The 16,815-nt window shown below is 45.5% G+C and overlaps 1 protein-coding gene across 2 annotated transcripts in view; it reads right to left on the bottom strand.

Annotated features, from left to right (window-relative positions):
• Window positions 1-646: 646 nt before the first annotated feature.
• The window catches only part of SF3B4 (splicing factor 3b subunit 4), a 53,350-nt gene continuing 37,181 nt past the window's right edge, over window positions 647-16,815 (bottom strand). Inside the window, exons 2-7 of one of the 2 annotated variants that reach the window (XM_056852896.1) lie at window positions 12,569-12,602; window positions 10,722-10,850; window positions 4,012-4,554; window positions 2,543-2,734; window positions 1,444-1,614; window positions 647-838 (exon numbers count right to left, since the gene is read on the bottom strand). In XM_056852896.1, coding sequence (XP_056708874.1) covers window positions 654-838; window positions 1,444-1,614; window positions 2,543-2,734; window positions 4,012-4,554; window positions 10,722-10,850; window positions 12,569-12,602 — 1,254 coding nt within the window. In that variant the 3' untranslated portion in view covers window positions 647-653. Of the gene's footprint in view, window positions 839-1,443; window positions 1,615-2,542; window positions 2,735-4,011; window positions 4,555-10,721; window positions 10,851-12,568; window positions 12,642-16,815 lie in introns of those variants that run through there. The other variant, XM_056852895.1, reaches the window with a different exon arrangement.

The raw sequence follows: 16,815 nt of genomic DNA, 5'->3' as shown, positions 1-16,815 counted from the left end.
ACCAGACACCCTGTGAAGCAGGTGGGGCGGAGAGAGCTCTAAGAGAACTGCAATTGGCCCAAGGTCACCCAGCTGGCTTCATGTGGAAGAGTGGAAAAACCAACCGGGTTCTCCAGATTAGAGTCCACCGCTCATGTGGAGGAGTGGGGAATCAAACCAGAGTCCACCGCCCCAAAACACCACTCTTAACCACTACACAACGCTGGCTCTCCCTGCTGCTGAAGCTAGGGAGCCCTACATCTCCCTCCATAAGGACAATCATGAGTGACGGCGGTGGAAGCAACATTGACCTGGATTCTCAGATCCAAGCTATCCATTAAAAAAAAAAAATCTTGTTCAAGGAGAATCTTCCTAAACCTTTATTTGCAAACTGCATTTCTACAGTGGGTTTCACAAGGAGTACTAACAATAATAAAAAGAACTTAAAACCGGTTAATCTTCTCGGTGACAATGTGGCTGAAAAAAACAGGGTGAGAAAAAACTTAATATGCTGCCAAAGCAGATAGAAGAACGGTTCGCACATGGGGCGGCGCAATGGAAAGCAACGGTCCACTTTGCAGGAATGTTGGTCCAAAGAGAAATAAAAAAGAAGAGAGTGGAGGAATCAGAATACGCCAGGTACTTCTTTGTGCTGGCCTGTGCTGTCCTTTTGTTTAGGGGGGTAGCGGCCCCCGCATGGGCCCTCGCGGCGGCACCATGGGCCTTTGAGCAGGGCGAGGGGGCAGAGGGATCCGCTGGTAGCCGTATGGAGGAGGGCGAGGGGGCCCATTGTACCCATGGGGAGGCATCAAGGGAGGTGGTCCACGCATCCCGTGGGGAGGCATGGGCCCGGGGTGACCTGGAAGAAGAAGAAGAAGAGCTGGGTTTTATATCCTGATTTTCTCTACGTTTAAGGAGTCTCAAACCATCTTACAAACGCCTTCCCTCCCCCGCCCCACAACAGACACCTTGTGAGGTAGGTGGGGCTGAGAGAGTTCAAAGAGAACTGTGACTGGCTCGAGGTCACCCAGCAAGCTTCGTGTGGAGGAGTGGGGAAACCAACCTGGTTCACCAGATTAGTGTCCGCCACTCGTGTAGGAGTGGGGAATCAAACCTGATCCTCCAGATTAGAGTCCACAGCTTTTAACCACTACACCATGCTGGCTCTCCTTTTTTTAATAAAAGGAGAAGAGACACAGACTTCGGACAACAGCCTCAAAGGGCGGGAAGAGTAAGGAGCTCATGTCTAAAACTCTTGTTCTGATGTTCATTTGGTGCACTCAGTTTGAGAGGGAAGACACCTCCATGGAATTCCCACTCATTAATACGGCTGCAAATGTAATTCTGAGGCCAAAACTTAAGATGTGGTCAGTTACTGCTTCTCAACGTGCACTGACCAAATGGAGTTAAAATTCAACCAAAGACGGAAAAGAAAATTATTTCCGCCAGCTCTGCCCCACTTACCCATTGGAGATCCAAAGTGAGGCCCCCGGGGCGGCATGCCCATGGGGGGTGGGCCAGGGTGGGGCATGCCTGGAGGCGGGCGGGGTGGTGGCTGACCGCCTGCCCCCGGCGGCCCTGGGTGGTGCGGGCCCATCCCGGGCATTCCGTGATGCACCTGCATCTGAGGCATTCCTGGAAAGAGAACAAGCAGACACCGCATGAGGATGGCTCGTGGGCTGTCCCCCAGATCTGCCCCTTAAGGAAGAAAGGCCACGCAGCCTCTCCTGGAGCAGCTGGGGAGGAAGATGGCTTTAAAAAGGGATTTGGCAGATCAGTGGCTACAAGCCACGCTGACAAAAGGGAACCTCGACATTCAGAGGCAGTCAACCTCTGAATCCCAGTGCCAGGAGGCAACGTCAGGTGAAGGCCTGGGCCTTTGTGCCCTGTTGATGGACCTCCAGAGGAATTGACTGGCCACTGAGTGAGGCAGGATGCTGGACTGGATGGACCACTGGTCGAATCCAGCAGGACTCTTCTGATAGTCTTATGCCATGGGGACTAAAGGGAACCTTCACATTCAGAGGCAGTCAACTTCTGAATCCTATTGCCAGGAGGCAACATCAGGGGAAGGCCTCGGCCTCTATGCCGTGTTGTTGGATCTCCCAAGAAACTGGTTGGCCACTGTGCGAGTTGGGATGCTGGACTGGATGGATCGAGTTGGGCCTCACTGGTCTGATCGAGTTGGGCTCTTCTGATATTCCTATGCCAGGGTGAATAAAGGGAACCTCCATGATCAGAGGCAGTCAACCTCTGAATCCCAGTGCCAGAAGGCAACATCAGGGGAAGCCTTGGCCTCTGTGCCCTGCTGCTGGACCCCCAGAGGAACTGGTTTGCCCCTGAGACAGGATCCTGGCCAGGATGAACCACTGGGCTGATTCAGCAGGGCTCTTCTGATGTTCTTAAACTCCTGTGGTTTTGTGACAAGGTTGGTCACCAGAAGCCACAAACATTCAGCATACGTAAAAGCCCTGGAGCATGACTCAGACTGCCTGCTATTTAGCCAAGCATCAGCGCCCTGACAGGGTCATTTGTCTGCAGCAACACAAGTGAGGAGACGTACCTGGATGCATCCCGCCAGGAGGGAAAGGATGCGGGTGAGGAGGATGGGCCCCGGCAGGAGCGCCTCCCGAAGGGGGCCCCGGGGCTCCAGCGCCCGGGGGCATGGGTGGAGGTGGCATGGCTGGAGGCATTCCTGGGGGCATGGCTCCCGGAGGCGGAACCGGTGGAGGGAACGATCCTGGTGGTGGGATGCCTGGAATGGGAAAAGCAGAATGTTGAGAATGTTGATCTGTAATCAGATAATAGAATCATAGAGGTGGAAGGGACCAGCAGGGTCATCTAGTCCTACCCCCTGCGCAATGCAGGAAATTCACAACCGCCTCCCCCAACCTCACACACACACCCAGTGACTCCTACTCCATGCCCAGAAGATGGCCAAACAAACAAACAAAATCCTCCAGGATCCCTGGCCAATCTGCCCTGGAGGAAAATCACTTCCTGACTCCAAAGTGGTGATGGGCATTACCCTGGGCATGTAAGAAAGGGCCACGAGAGCCAAACACTGACACAACCCTTCCTGCCCTCCCTCTTGTGATCTGCCTAAGGTCATAGAACCAGCCTTGCCGACAGATGGCCATCCAGCCTCTGCTTAAAAACCTCCAAAAGAAGGAGTGACCGCCACCTCCCGAGGAAGCCTGTTCCACTGAGGAACCGCTCTGCCAAGAAGTTCCTCCTAATGTTTAGCCGAAAACTCTTTTGATTTGATGTTCTAATTCTTACATGTAAACCACCTTGAGCCTAGAAAGGGGAGTATATTTTAAACAATAAATACGACACAAAAGTAGCACGCAGTAACCCTCTTAAGATTAAAACAAAGTCAACAAGTGAGGCAAAGGGACCATGTTGACTAAAAATGGCTCTCACTGATCCACCTCAGTTCCTTAATTTGTGGATTGAAATCTTCAGTCCTATCAGGTGCATGGCAGTACCAGCATTATGCAAATACTGCTGCTGACCATTTATTAGTTCTTTTTCAGCCATGAGTTGGATACGGCGATCTGTCAGCTGAAGGGATTCGCAGGTGTGGATTTTTGCCAAGGCTCCCCTTCCCCAGCAGTAGCGGCTGACCCCTGACTCAGCCCAGGATGGGAACCGACAAGCCAGGCAGGATGGAGGAGGAAGAAGGAAAAGTTGTCCTGCCCTCCTGCCTCACCAAAGCCCCTCACCAAGGGGCTGTCAATCTATGTGGCTCCAGCAGCTCTGGAAATCAACTTGATACAAGTCAGAAAGGATTGCTAGGAGGAGGAGCTATGCTCTTTCCACTGACAACCCCAATGGATCCTGCTTTTGTCTAGTTCCCCACATTAATGAAAAACTATAAAATCCCACTACAAACCTTACAATTCAATAATTAAAGTTGAAGGGGGAAATGGCACAGCAGGGCAAGAGGAACAGTAGAAAACAGGTGGATGAACAGAATTTTAGCACACTGATCTTCTGAAGGCAAAAACCGAAGCAGCGCTGGCTTACCTGGTGGGGTGACCCCTGGCCCCAAGGTGGTAACGACTGGGGTGGGCACCGATGGTGGGGGCGGGGCATCTGCAAACAGCTGGTGAGGCCGGTCCGCTTGCGACAGGGGGTTCTGAGCAGCCAGGAGGCGCTCAGCCGCCGAGCCATGCCTTTCGCCTTTGGAATCCTTCTTGAAGGCGTAGGAGACAGTGATGGGGCGGTTGCACAAGTATTGTCCGTTCATGGCCTCGATGGCGGCGTCGGAGGCATCAAAGCTGGCAAAGTTGATGAAGGCGTAGCCCTTGGAGTTGCCCGTGTCCGGGTCACGCATGATCTTGGGGGTCTGAAGGATGACCCCAAAGGCGCTGAAAGTGTCATAGAGCAGTTTCTCGTCGATCTCAGGGTCCAGGTTGCCAATGAAGATGTTGGCCCCCACGTCCAGGTTCTTGTTGTGGGCTGAGGCCTTGTTGACCCGGATGGGCTTCCCGTAGAGCTTGATCATATTCATTATTTTGATGGCGTAGTCAGCGTCCTCCTCGCTGAGGAATTCCACGAATCCATAACCTGGGAGGAGAGGACCGTAAGCGCTGTTCAAAAACAACAGGCAGCAAAGAACCTCTGTGCACACTGGAAGATCTATTTGCTAACAGGATCCATTATTTGAACTAAACAGGGATGAAAAGACTGTTGGCATTGGCCTACTGTGAATAACCAGCTCCCACAAGACGCACACAGGTCAGCCAAAGTACTAACTGCTTTTGGAAATGTTTGAAGTACTTATCGACACTATCCTTTGGGACTCCAGGTCAAGGCAGGGGGACAGAAGAAGTTCAACCACTCCCAATTACATTTTCTTTAGAATGTATGCCGCACGGGGGGGGGGGGGGAGAAGAGAAGTGTGGCATGAAGGTGGTCTCTGACCAATTCTTTGGGGTGAAGTGACTTGCAACTGCATCTCTAATCCTGGATATATTTGTCATAATTGTTTGGATAAAACCTGTTCTTTGAAATACATATACAAACAGTACTATCATAAGAACAAAAAAAAAAGCGCCCCTGGATCAGACCAAAGCCCATCCAGTCCAGCAATCTGTTCCCACAGGGGCCAACTATTATATTAGTTGCTTTGGAACACAGGCAGGATGGTGCTGCTGCAGTCGTCTTGTTTGTGGGCTTCCTAGAGGTGTTACAGAAGCCCCCAAACAAGGCAACTGCAGCAGCATTCTCCTGCCTGTGTTCCACAGCACCTAATATATTCAACATGCTCCTCTGATCCTGGAGGGAAGAGGTATGTATTATGACTAGTATCCATTTTGACTAGTAACTATGAATAGCCCTATCCTCCATGAACTTGTCATATGTACTAAGAACATAAAGCACTTTATTAAAAAGTAATTTTAAATCTGATACATGTTGTGCACTTTTCTATCTCCCCCCAAAATTCTTTTTTTAATTTATATTTTTATTATATTTTCAAACAAAATAAAACAAACAACAAAAAAGTATAACAATTTAGAAAGCTACATAATAAGAATGATATATATATATAATTTTTTTAAAAAAAACCCAAAATACAATCATTACATTCTTATTATATTTATCTTACCCATTTTATTCCCCCCACCCCCCACCAGTGTGCCCTTAATCCTTCCCACCACCGTGTTGAACTTCCGGAGAAGTGTCTAAACAGTTTAATACATTATTTTAGCATTAATCTGAATTATCAAAAATTGAATCTACAACTCATTCACTATATTAATAAAATTCATTTTTGCCAGCTTATCCCAGTATGCAAAGGCTTTTGACCACATAGTTTTAAATTCTTCCACATCTTTCCCATGAAGGGAATCTGTTAATTTAGCCATCCGCATATAAAACCATAATTTTTTCTCTCCAGTCCTTAATTGTGTGTGTGTTAAGTGCCATCAAGTCGCTTCCGACTCATGGCGACCCTATGAATGAAAGTCCTCCAAAATGTCCTGTCTTTGACAGCCTTGCTCAGATCTTGCAAACTGAAGGCTGTGGCTTCCTTTATTGAGTCAATCCATCTCTTGTTGGGTCTTCCTCTTTTCCTGCTGCCCTCAACTCTTCCTATCATGACGGTCTTTTCCAGTGACTCCTGTCGTCTCATGACGTGACCAAAATACGACAGCCTCAGTTTAGTCATTTTAGCTTCTAGGGTCAGTTCAGGCTTGATTTGATCTATAACCCACTGATTTGTTTTTTTGGCAGTCCACGGAATCCGTAACACTCTCCTCCAACACCACATTTCAAAGGAATCTATTTTCTTCCTATCAGCTTTCTTCACTGTCTAGCTTTCACACCCATACATAGTAATAGGAAATACGATGGCATGAATTAATCTAGTCTTGGTGGCCAGAGTTACATCTTTACACTTCAAAATCTTTTCTAGCTCCTTCATGGCTGCCCTTCCCAGTCTCAATCTCCTTCTAATTTCTTGGCTGCAGTCTCCCTTTTGGTTGATGGTGGAGCTAAGGAATAGAAACTCTTGAACAATTTCAATTTCCTCATTGTCAACCTTAAAGTTGTGTAATTCTCCTGTAGTCATTACTTTTGTTTTCTTGATGTTCAGCTGTAGTCCTGCTTTGGCACTTTCTCTTTTAACTTTCAGCAGTAGTTGTTTCAAATCTTCACTATTTTCTGCCAATAATGTAGTGTTATTAGCATATCTCAAATTATTAATGTTCCTCCCTCCAATTTTCACTCCACCTTCATCTAAATCTAATCCAGCTTTCCTAATTATATGTTCTGCGTATAGATTGAAGAGATAGGGAGATAAAATACATCTTTGTCTGGCACCTTTGCCAATTGGAAACCATTCCGTTTCTCCATATTCTGTTCTGACTGTGGCCTCTTGTCCAGAGTACAGGTTGCGCATCAAAACGATCAGATGTAGTGGCACACCCATTTCCTTTAAAACCAGCCATAGCTTTTCATGATCCACACAGTCAAAAGCTTTGCTGTAATCTATGAAACACAAGCTGATTTTCTTCTGAAATTCTCTCGTACGCTCCAGTAACCAGTGTATATTTGCAATATGATCTCTAGTGCCTCTTCCTTTTCTGAAACCAGCTTGAACATCAGGCATTTCTCGTTCCATATATGGTAAAAGCCTTTGCTGTGAGATTTTGGGCATCACTTTACTTGCATGAGAAATTAATGCAATGGTCCGATAGTTGTTGCAATCTTTGATGTCTCCTTTCTTGGGAATTGGAATGTAAATGGATCGTTTCCAGTCTGTGGGCCATTGTTTTGTTTTCCATATCTGTTGGCATATTCTTGTCAAGATTTTGATGGACTCCGTTTCTGTGGCTTGGAATAGCTCTATTGATATCCCATCTGCTCCTGGTGATTTGTTTCTCCCGATTTATCTCAATGCAGCTTTCACTTCACTTTCTAAAACTGTAGGTTCCTCTTCAGAAGATTCTTCTCGGAAAGAATCTTTTATCCTTAATTAGTCCTTAATTAGAGGTCTATTTACTAGCTTCCAGCATTTTGCAATAATAATCCTTGCTGCTGCAAAACTATATTGACATATGACTCTATCATTCCTATTCAAATTATCTCTAGAGATTCCTAATAAACAAAAAGCTGGAGCTATATTTATTTTAGTATTAATCAAGTTATTAGTTTCCCTTACTACCTTTCTCCAAAACTTTTTAATTTTTTTACAAACCCACCAGGTATGGATAAAAGTTCCTTTTTCCATTCCACATTTCCAGCACACATCAGAATTTCCCCCTTTAAATTTACTAACCATCTCTGGTGTAATATACCATCTATAAAACATCTTATATAAATTCTCTCTTATTTCATTGGTGATTGTGAATTTAAATTCTATTTTCCATAATCTTTCCCAAACCTCAAGATTAATATTATACCCCAAATCTCTCATCCATTTTATCATAACTGGTTTTATCCTCTCTTGCTCTAAATTTGTTTCAATAATAAATTTATACATCTTTGCTATCTGACCTTTGTTTCCCATATTTAATATTAATTCCAATTTAGATTTATTTCTATTAAATCCTATTAATTTATCTTTATTAAATATATCCTTTAATTTATAATACATAAACCAGTCTCCAATCTTGAGTTCTTCTCTTGTTTTAAGAGTCCAAGTGTCACCACAATACTCAATAATATCCCTATAATTACCTATATCCAGATTAAGCTGTGTTCCCCTTTTCATAAATGCTTCTATAGGATTAATCCACCTGGTGTTTTAACTTCCCAACATCTTTTATACCTTTTCCAAATCTGTAATAAACTATTCCTAATAACATGAAAATTTAAATCCCTATTTATCTTTATCATACCACAGATATGCATGCCAACCAAATCTTACATTAAAACCTTCCAGTTCTAATAATCTAAGATTCTCTAATATTATCCAATTCATTAACCAGCCAAAACAAGCTGCTTCATAATACATTCTTAAATCTTGGAGACCCAAGCCTCCAGTTTCTTTTAATTCAATTAAGTTATGGTAGGCTATCCTATGTCTTTCTTTTCCCCATAGAAAATTCAGAATTTCCTTCTTCCAAACTTTAAATTTTTTTACTCCTTTTATAATTGGTAAGTTCTGAAATAAAAAAGCAACTTTGGTAATACCATCATTTTAATTACTGAAATCGGTCCTCATAAGGATAACGTTATCTTCTCCCATTGCTTAAGATTTTTAACAATTTGTTGGCAAATTTTTACATAATTATTCTGAAATAAATTAAGATTATTTGAAGTTAACCATATTCCTAGATACCTAACTTTAGAATCAATAATAAACCCTGCTTTACTAATTAGGTCTGCTTGTTGTGGTAGAGTCATATTCTTTACCAAAATTTTCGTTTTGCTCCTGTTTATTTTAAATCCTGCAAGCTTTCCATAGACCTCTACAATGTTGTTCCATTTTTCCATTTGACAATTAGGATTGGTCAAAATACACACTAAATAATCCGCATATGCTTTAACCTTGTAATGATTTCTCCCAATTCTTATACCTATAATATTATCATCTTGCCTTAACTTATTCAATAAAACTTCTAAAACTAATATAAACAACAAAGGTGAAAGAGGGCAACCTTGTCTGGTGCCCTTTTGGATTTCTAATTGTGGTGATAGTACTCCGTTAACAATAAGTCTGGCTGTTTGTTGAGTGTATATACTCTCAATTGCTGTTTTAAAACCAATACCCAAACCCATATGTTCCAGTATTTTTTCATAAATTTCCAATTAACGTTATCAAAAGCTTTCTCTGCATCTAAAAAAATCATAGCCATTGGGGTTGGAATATACTCTGAATATTCTAATAAGTCTATCACCATTCTAACATTTTGACTGATCATTCTACCAGGTAGAAAACAGTTTGATCTTCATGTATATAATCATTTAATACTTTTTTTAATCGCGTAGCTAAAATGTCAACAAATAGTTTATAGTCATTATTTAATAACGAAATAGGCCTATAATTCTTAACTTCCAACAAATCTGTATCCAAATTTGGTATTAATGCTATATTTGCTTGTTTCCAAGTTTGTGGAATAGAAGCATTCTGTAAGCATAAATTCGTAACCTTCAATAAATGTGGAGATATCTGTTCTTCAAAAGTTTTATAATAAAATGCCGTAAATCCATCTGAACCTGGAGATTTATTTAACTTACTTTTACCAATTGCTTTCTTTAATTCCTCAGGGGTTATAGGTAAATCTAACAAATCCTTCTGTTCCTGCGATATACCTTTCCAATAATATTGTTTCAAATAGATCTCTATTTCTTTATCTGAGACTGGATTCTCTCTCTATAAATTTGTATAATATTCTATAAATGTCTCAGTTATTTTCTGTTTATCAATTATTATTTTACCTTCTTTCCTTATTCTTACTATTGGCACCTTTTTCTCCCTTTGTTTAAGCTGCCAGGCTAATAACTTACCAGGTTTATTAGCGTGTTCAAAAAATCTTTGCCTATTAAACATAATTTTATTTTCCATTTCCGTTATCAATACCTCATATTGTTGTTGTAACCTTTTCAAGTTGTTAACCTTTTCTTAACTAATTTATCTTGAGCTTTATTTGTATTTCTTCTAGCTTAATTTTCTCTAATATAATTTTCTTTTCTTTTTCTTTCATCTTAAACCACCTCGTGTTTTGTTGAAAAAAGCCCTCTAATTACTGCTTTACCAGCATCCTATTCCATCATATCTATAACCCTCTTATCAACATTTTCAGTAAGATAGTTTTGAATATCTATTTTTAATTTTTCTACAATCGTTCTATTTGTTAATAAATAATCACTTACTGACCATGGTCTGTATTTCTTATCACCTATCCTAATTTTTATCATAATGGAATTATGATCCGATAATACCCTTGGTAATATCTCCGGACTTTCTGAAAAATTCATTAAGGTTTTAGAAAGCCATATCATATCTATTCTCGAATAGGTAAGGTGTCTGTGTGAAAAATATGTATAACCCTTTTTTCCTCCATTTATAAGTCTCCAGATATCAAACATTTCCCATTGGTTCGTCATATTTGTAAAAATACCAGGCAACCTACCATCATATTTCAGTTTCTTTTTCTTTACAGATTTATCCAGTTTTGGTTCTATTACACCATTAAAATCCCCCATCCAAATCATTTTCTCAGTACCATACTCAGCCAATAACAAAGCTAAATCATTAAAAAAAATTGTTGAAAAAATGGGTGTACCTTGATGCTGGCCCGTAACTCTGTCTTTGGGCATGTGTGTGTTGACAACGGGGCCCGCCTGGAGGAAGAGTTCCCACAGGAGGGGCTCGCTGACCTTCTCGTCCAGGCCTCCCACGTACACGGTGGCATCTGAGAGAAAGAGAAAAAAAACCCTCCTTGGTTATGCGGGCAAAGACTGTGCTCCCTCAACAAGGTACCAAGAAACCAGCCCACAGGGCATTCTAGAGTCAAAGAATCGCAGAATTGGAAGGAACCACCAGGATCATCTAGTCCAACCCCCTGCACAATGCAGGAAATTCCAGACTACCCCACGCATCCCCAGCGACCCCTACTCCATGCCCAGAAGATGGCCAAGGTGCCCTCCCTCTCATCATCGGCCTACGGTCATAGAATCAGCATTGCTGTCAGATGGCCATCCAACCTCTTCTTAAAAACCTCCAGAGAAGGAGCGCTCATCACATCCCGAGGAAGCCTGTTCCACTGAGGAACACTGCCCTAAAGCTGAGACACCCAGGGAAGTGGCACCACCCCCTTCCTTCCAATTCCTCCTGAAAACCCAACATTTTCAGGAAGGGTGCCACTTAACTCCACCCCCCTCCAAGTCTTCATCTCTAACTACAAAACCATTTCCATTGAACTAACAGCATTTGCTCCCCTTATTCCTCCCTTGTCCTTCCTCTCCCCATCCTACCCAACTGTGCCTCTGTGGTTTAACCCACTACAAAAATCTAGACTGCAAATTTGAAGAGTAAGCCCTGGTTGTGGTGGAGCTGTTGTTGTTATTCCTGTTTTATGCAGCACCCTGCCAAAACATAACATTACTAAGTCCAGCTGGAAGGGGATTGGACTTTGGGAGGCCAGGCTGACTGGGCTTTTGTTGAGAACTCAAACCCCTAGGTGTGGGGTTGCCAGCTCCTGGTTGGGAAATACCTGTAGATTTTTGAGGCGGAGCAGGAAGAGGGTAGGGTCTGGGGAGGGACTTAAATGGGGTTTAATGCTATAGAGTCCACCTTCCGAAGCATCCGTTTTCTCCAAATGAACGGATCTCCAGAGATCTCTGTTGGCTGGAGATCAGTTGCAAAAGTGGGAGATCTCCAGCCACCACCTGGAGCCCCCCACCCACCCAAGCACTTTTGACAAAGGAGGCAAGCGTGACAAGAGCCCCCCGCCCCCGCCCCGTTCTGCAGGGACAGAGAGGTCAGGCCACTGTGTTCAGTTCTCACACTCTCATTTGAATGGGTCACTGGAAAGGAGGGCTTAAATGCTGGGGGGAAAGATAGCAGACTATGGAAATCCGCCCCTTCCCTTTCATCACGGTCGATATGCAATCAATAAATGTTTCCATGAAATATCTATTGGTGTTATGCTTAGACTGCATTGTGGATCTGCTACGATGGGGTGGTTACAGCATCTGACTAGGATCCGGGACCGCTGGGTCCAAATCGCCCACTCTGGCCGTGAAAGCTCACTGGGTGCCCTTGGGCCAGCCGCACGCCGTCAGCTGAGCCTACCTCACAGGGTTGCTGTGAAGACGAAATGGTGTGAAAGGCGGTGTTGAAATGAATCAAGTAAGAAAGGAAAAGAGAAGTTTAGGGCTCCCAACAGGCTGACGTTACGGCGGGCCAGCCCACTCCCAGGCAGGGGGATAACCTACGAAGCCAGGGGGAGGAAAACGGCCCTCACGGCCCATGCCCTGGAAGGGAGGCACTCTGCACGTGCTCAGACTTCGCTTTTCCACGGGGTGTGCGTGAGAAAACGTCGGGCCCCCCCCCAAGACCCCCGACAGGAAGATGCCGCCCACTCCCCGCCTGTTCTCTTCCAGGCCGCGACCCCCTCACTTCTCCTACCTTGGTTCCTCTCCGAGATGGGACCCGCCGCCATCTTGGCCAAAGGGGCGCGCAGAGCGACCCCGCCCCCTCTCCCGCACTCCGCGGGCGACTTCCGCCCTGAGCCGGAAGCGGCGCGCGACAGAGGCCGGCGTCGCGTCAGCCATCTTGCGATGGGGCAGGAAAAAACGCCACCCGTTCGGGTGCCGCCATTTTGAAAGAGGGCGGAAGTGAAGGAGGCCTCTAGAGGCCGCTGGCTCTTATGTGGTTCCTAGTTAAAGGGGACGAAAGCCGAGGCAAAATGGCTGGGGAGGGCGACGTCATTTCCTTTACCCAGTTCGACCCGCCCACCGCGTAGTAGGAGAAGTGTTGGCCAATCAGCGCGCGTGCCTCTCCTCCCCCCCCCTCATTGCACCGCTCTTTTTAAAAAAATTAAAATGTTTTCATACAAATACATCAGGAAAAGGGTTTTTATGCACCCTCCTGGCCCGCGGCCTTCCCCACAGAATTACTGTCGGTCGGGCTTGCCAAAAAGCCAGCATGGGGTGGTGGTGAAGAGCAGCATCCTCTCACCTGGGGTGCTGGGTTCGATTCCCCCCTCCTCCAAAGGAGGGATGTGAAGGTTTCAATAAAATAGGCAAATTTATAAGCCCAGACTTCATTTGGGGAGGGGTCGTGGCTCAGTGGTGTAGAGCCTCTGCTTGGCACGCAGAAGGTCCCAGGTTCCATCTCCAGGTAAAGGGACCAGGCAAGCAGGTGATGCGGAAGGCCTTTGTCTGCCGGAGACCCTGGAGAGACCACTGCCGGTCTGAGTAGACAATACTGACTTGGATGGACCCAGGGGGGTCTGACTCAGTAGAAGGCAGCTTCATGTGTGTTGGGAAGCATTTGTTTTGCATGCAGAAACTGCCATAGAATCACAGAGTTGGAAGGGACCACCAGGGTCATCGAGTCTTGCACAATGCAGGGAATTCACAACTACCTCCCCACACACACACACCCAGTGACCCCCACTCCATGCCCAGAAGATGGCTGAAGTGCCCTCCCTCTCATCATCTGCCTAAGGTCACAGAATCAGCCTTGCTGACAGATGGCCATCTAACCTCTTCTTTAAAACCTCCAGGGAAGGAGAGCCCACCGCCTCCCGAGGAAGCCTGTTCCACTGAGGAACCGCTCTGACTGTCAGAAAGTTCTTCCTAATGTCTAGACGGAAACTCTTTTGATTTAATTTCCACCCGTTGGTTCTGGTCCGACCTTCAGGGGCAACAGAAAACAACTCGGCACCCTCCTCTATATGACAGCCCTTCAAGGACTTGAAGATGGTTCTCATGTCTCCTCTCAGTCTTCTTCTCTCCAGGCGAAACATACCCAGCTCCTTCAACCTTTCCTCATAGGACTTGGTCTCCAGACCATTAGTGAGAAAGGTTTTCAGAAAATAATACAACCCATCATGCTACCAATAACAGTAATAATAATTTATTATTAATGGTAATCTATTAACGTTATTAATAACATTAGCAAAAGCAACAATGTGCTATACAATTTTTATCATTATTGATAGTAGCAACAATAGTAATACAATTATCGTTACCATGCCATTATTATTTTCATGACCGTCGTGCCCCTACGGGACTCGATGCTGTGCAAAATTATGTTTCCAACAAAAAAGACAAAGGAGGGCGGGGGTCCTGAGAGCACCTTGCAAGCCCCAGCGCTTTCCAACAGTTCTCCATCAACCAAAACTACATGAACGACGCAGCAAGTGCATAGGCTTTAGAATACTGAACTTTTCATCAACTCTTACGTTTAAAAATGTACACAGTCAGGGGAGGGGAATGTCGCCATTTGTACCTTGGTGACTCACCTGTGCTTCATGCTACACAGAATGTGTAAATCGGCACAAGTTGCAGCTATCTGTGAGCGGCTAAAGCAAAATCCATTTTTTTTTAAAAGCAACTGATTATCTACTTACCTACATGCCTTAGCAACCAACTTACGTAGGGTTGCCAGGTCCCTCTTCGCAACCGGTGGGAAGTTTTTGGGGTGGAGGCAGAAAAGGGCATGGTTTGGGGAGGGGGGGGGGCTTCAGTGCCATAGAGTCCAATTGCCAAAGCGGCCATTTTCTCCAGGTGAACTGATCTCTATCGGCTGGAGATCAGTTGTAATAGCAGGAAATCTCCAGCTAGTACCTGGAAGTTGGCAACCCTATGCATGTAAAGGGTAGCAACTACAGGCAACGCCAAACACGTGGTGAATTGTGTGGAGGTTTTTTTTTTTTTTTTAAGCTGAGGCAGGAGGGTGAAAATGCTCTCATGGCAATGATCTAACTTACAAGGGCCGGTTGCTATTTACAAGGCCTTTAAAAAAACCCCTTTAGCTTAAAATTGCCTGCTTCCTATTTCTCACCTAAGAGTGTAAAATAAAAATGTAATAGTAACTGTATGACAGCAGCAAAGCCTTTGACATAGTAAGGCCACATAGTAGTATCCGGGGCAACGCTTCCCCAGCCCCACTACGGATTTCTCTTGCTAGAAAATAACACAGAACAGGCATTCGAGACACGGAGACCGGATAAAACAACAGACGGTGCAGATATACCGAGATGGGGAAATGCATGCAGTTCCTTGGTACCAGCATTATTCTTCTATTCACCCAGGCTAGCAGATTCCTGAGGCCCTTCTTCCAGCTTGGAAGGCCTGATCTATACAGAACACATAAGCAGCATTTGATGCCATCTGATGACGCAGGTCATGAATTTCCAGGTAGCCTCTTCTCGGCTTACGAAATCCTGTCCCTGAGTCCCAGAGGAGTTTGGCGGATGTTTAATTGCATTGGAGTGAGGGAGGGTTGGACCAGAGGGGGCTCCCAGGACATTTTGCTGGGAGAACAGCAGCTAACACCCCCTCCCCAGTGCCACCAAAGGAGATTGGGTGCCTTCACTAGAGAGCATTAGGAGGCCACAGCCCTGTTAAGGTACACAGCCGCGGAGCAGAGAGCTGACCCTGAGGCTGGCAGGCAGGTAGGTAGGGTTGCCAATTCTGGTTGGGAAATTCCTGGAAATTAGGAGGTTGCATCTGGGGAAAGATACCCTGCAACCAGCAGGTCTCCAATGGTCCCCCAGCAGGCCTCATGGGTAGGACTGGGGACACCAGCCTGCTTCATCAGATTTGAGTCTACTGCGCCTAACCACTACACCATGCAGGAAACTCACTCTTTCTCTCTTCCTCCAGAGGGGAACTCTAACCCTGCGACTAAGAGCCAGTATGGTGTAGTGGTTAAGAGCGGTGGTTTGGAGCGGTGGAGTCTGATCTGGAGAACCGGGTTCGATTCTCCACTCCTCCACATGAGCGGCAGAGGCTAATCTGGTGAACTGGGTTTGTTTCCCCACTCCCACACATGAAGCCAGCTGGGTGACCTTGGGCTAGTCACAGCTCTCTCAGGCACATCTACCTCACAGGGTGTCTGTTGAGGGGAGGGGAAGGGAAGGTGATTGTAAGCTGGTTTGATTCTTCCTTAAGTGGTAGAGAAAGTCAACCTATAGAAACCAACTCTTCTTCTTCATTACTACCTCGGGGGTAGTAATAGGGGTATTGCTTGCGTGAGCCGAAGCAGGCTGTGGTCAACTGAAGGACCCCGGGCCAATCTCTGGGGGACCGCTGGGGACCTGCTGGTTGCAGGAGATCTTTCCCCAAATGCAGGATTAGGTAGGTTTTGGTCTTGATCCTGCAAGGCACTTCTGAGTGGCAGACATACAGGCTGACTTCACACCAATTACTTATGCCTTAACCGTGAAGAGGTCCTGAGTAGACACTCTGGCTTTTTAAACTGAACTCACATGGTAGGCGATGGATATGTCAGGGTTTGTTTGGATTTTTTTGGGAGTAAACCATGCAAAACTGAAGTCTGCTGATGCTGTGTTGTGGGGTCTAAAAAACCAATGAGCTAGGTGTTATCAGAATGAATGGAAATTCGGTTACAATGAGGACTATGAGATTCTGCAGAGCCAGTGCTGATCAAGGCATCCGGCATGGAGTCTTTCTGTACAGTTTACCAATATAGCATACCGGTCCGGCTTCTACCAGCAGAATGTTTGCTTCCAATGGGAATGTGTCAAGGATCCATAAACCAGACTCTGTTGCAGTTGGAAGAGTGCCAGCTGCCAGTCCCAGCTCTTCACTGGATACTCTGAAGACACCCCCCCTCCATCAGTGGGGTGGCAAGAGGGAGCTCTGTGGGGTCTCGACTGGCCCTTAACGGGGCCGCCTCCC

The sequence above is a fragment of the Euleptes europaea genome, chromosome 7 (genome assembly GCF_029931775.1).
Source record: "Euleptes europaea isolate rEulEur1 chromosome 7, rEulEur1.hap1, whole genome shotgun sequence".
NCBI lineage: Eukaryota > Metazoa > Chordata > Lepidosauria > Squamata > Sphaerodactylidae > Euleptes > Euleptes europaea.
Note: the sequence above shows the minus strand (reverse complement) of the source record. Positions and strands in the feature narration are given on the sequence as shown.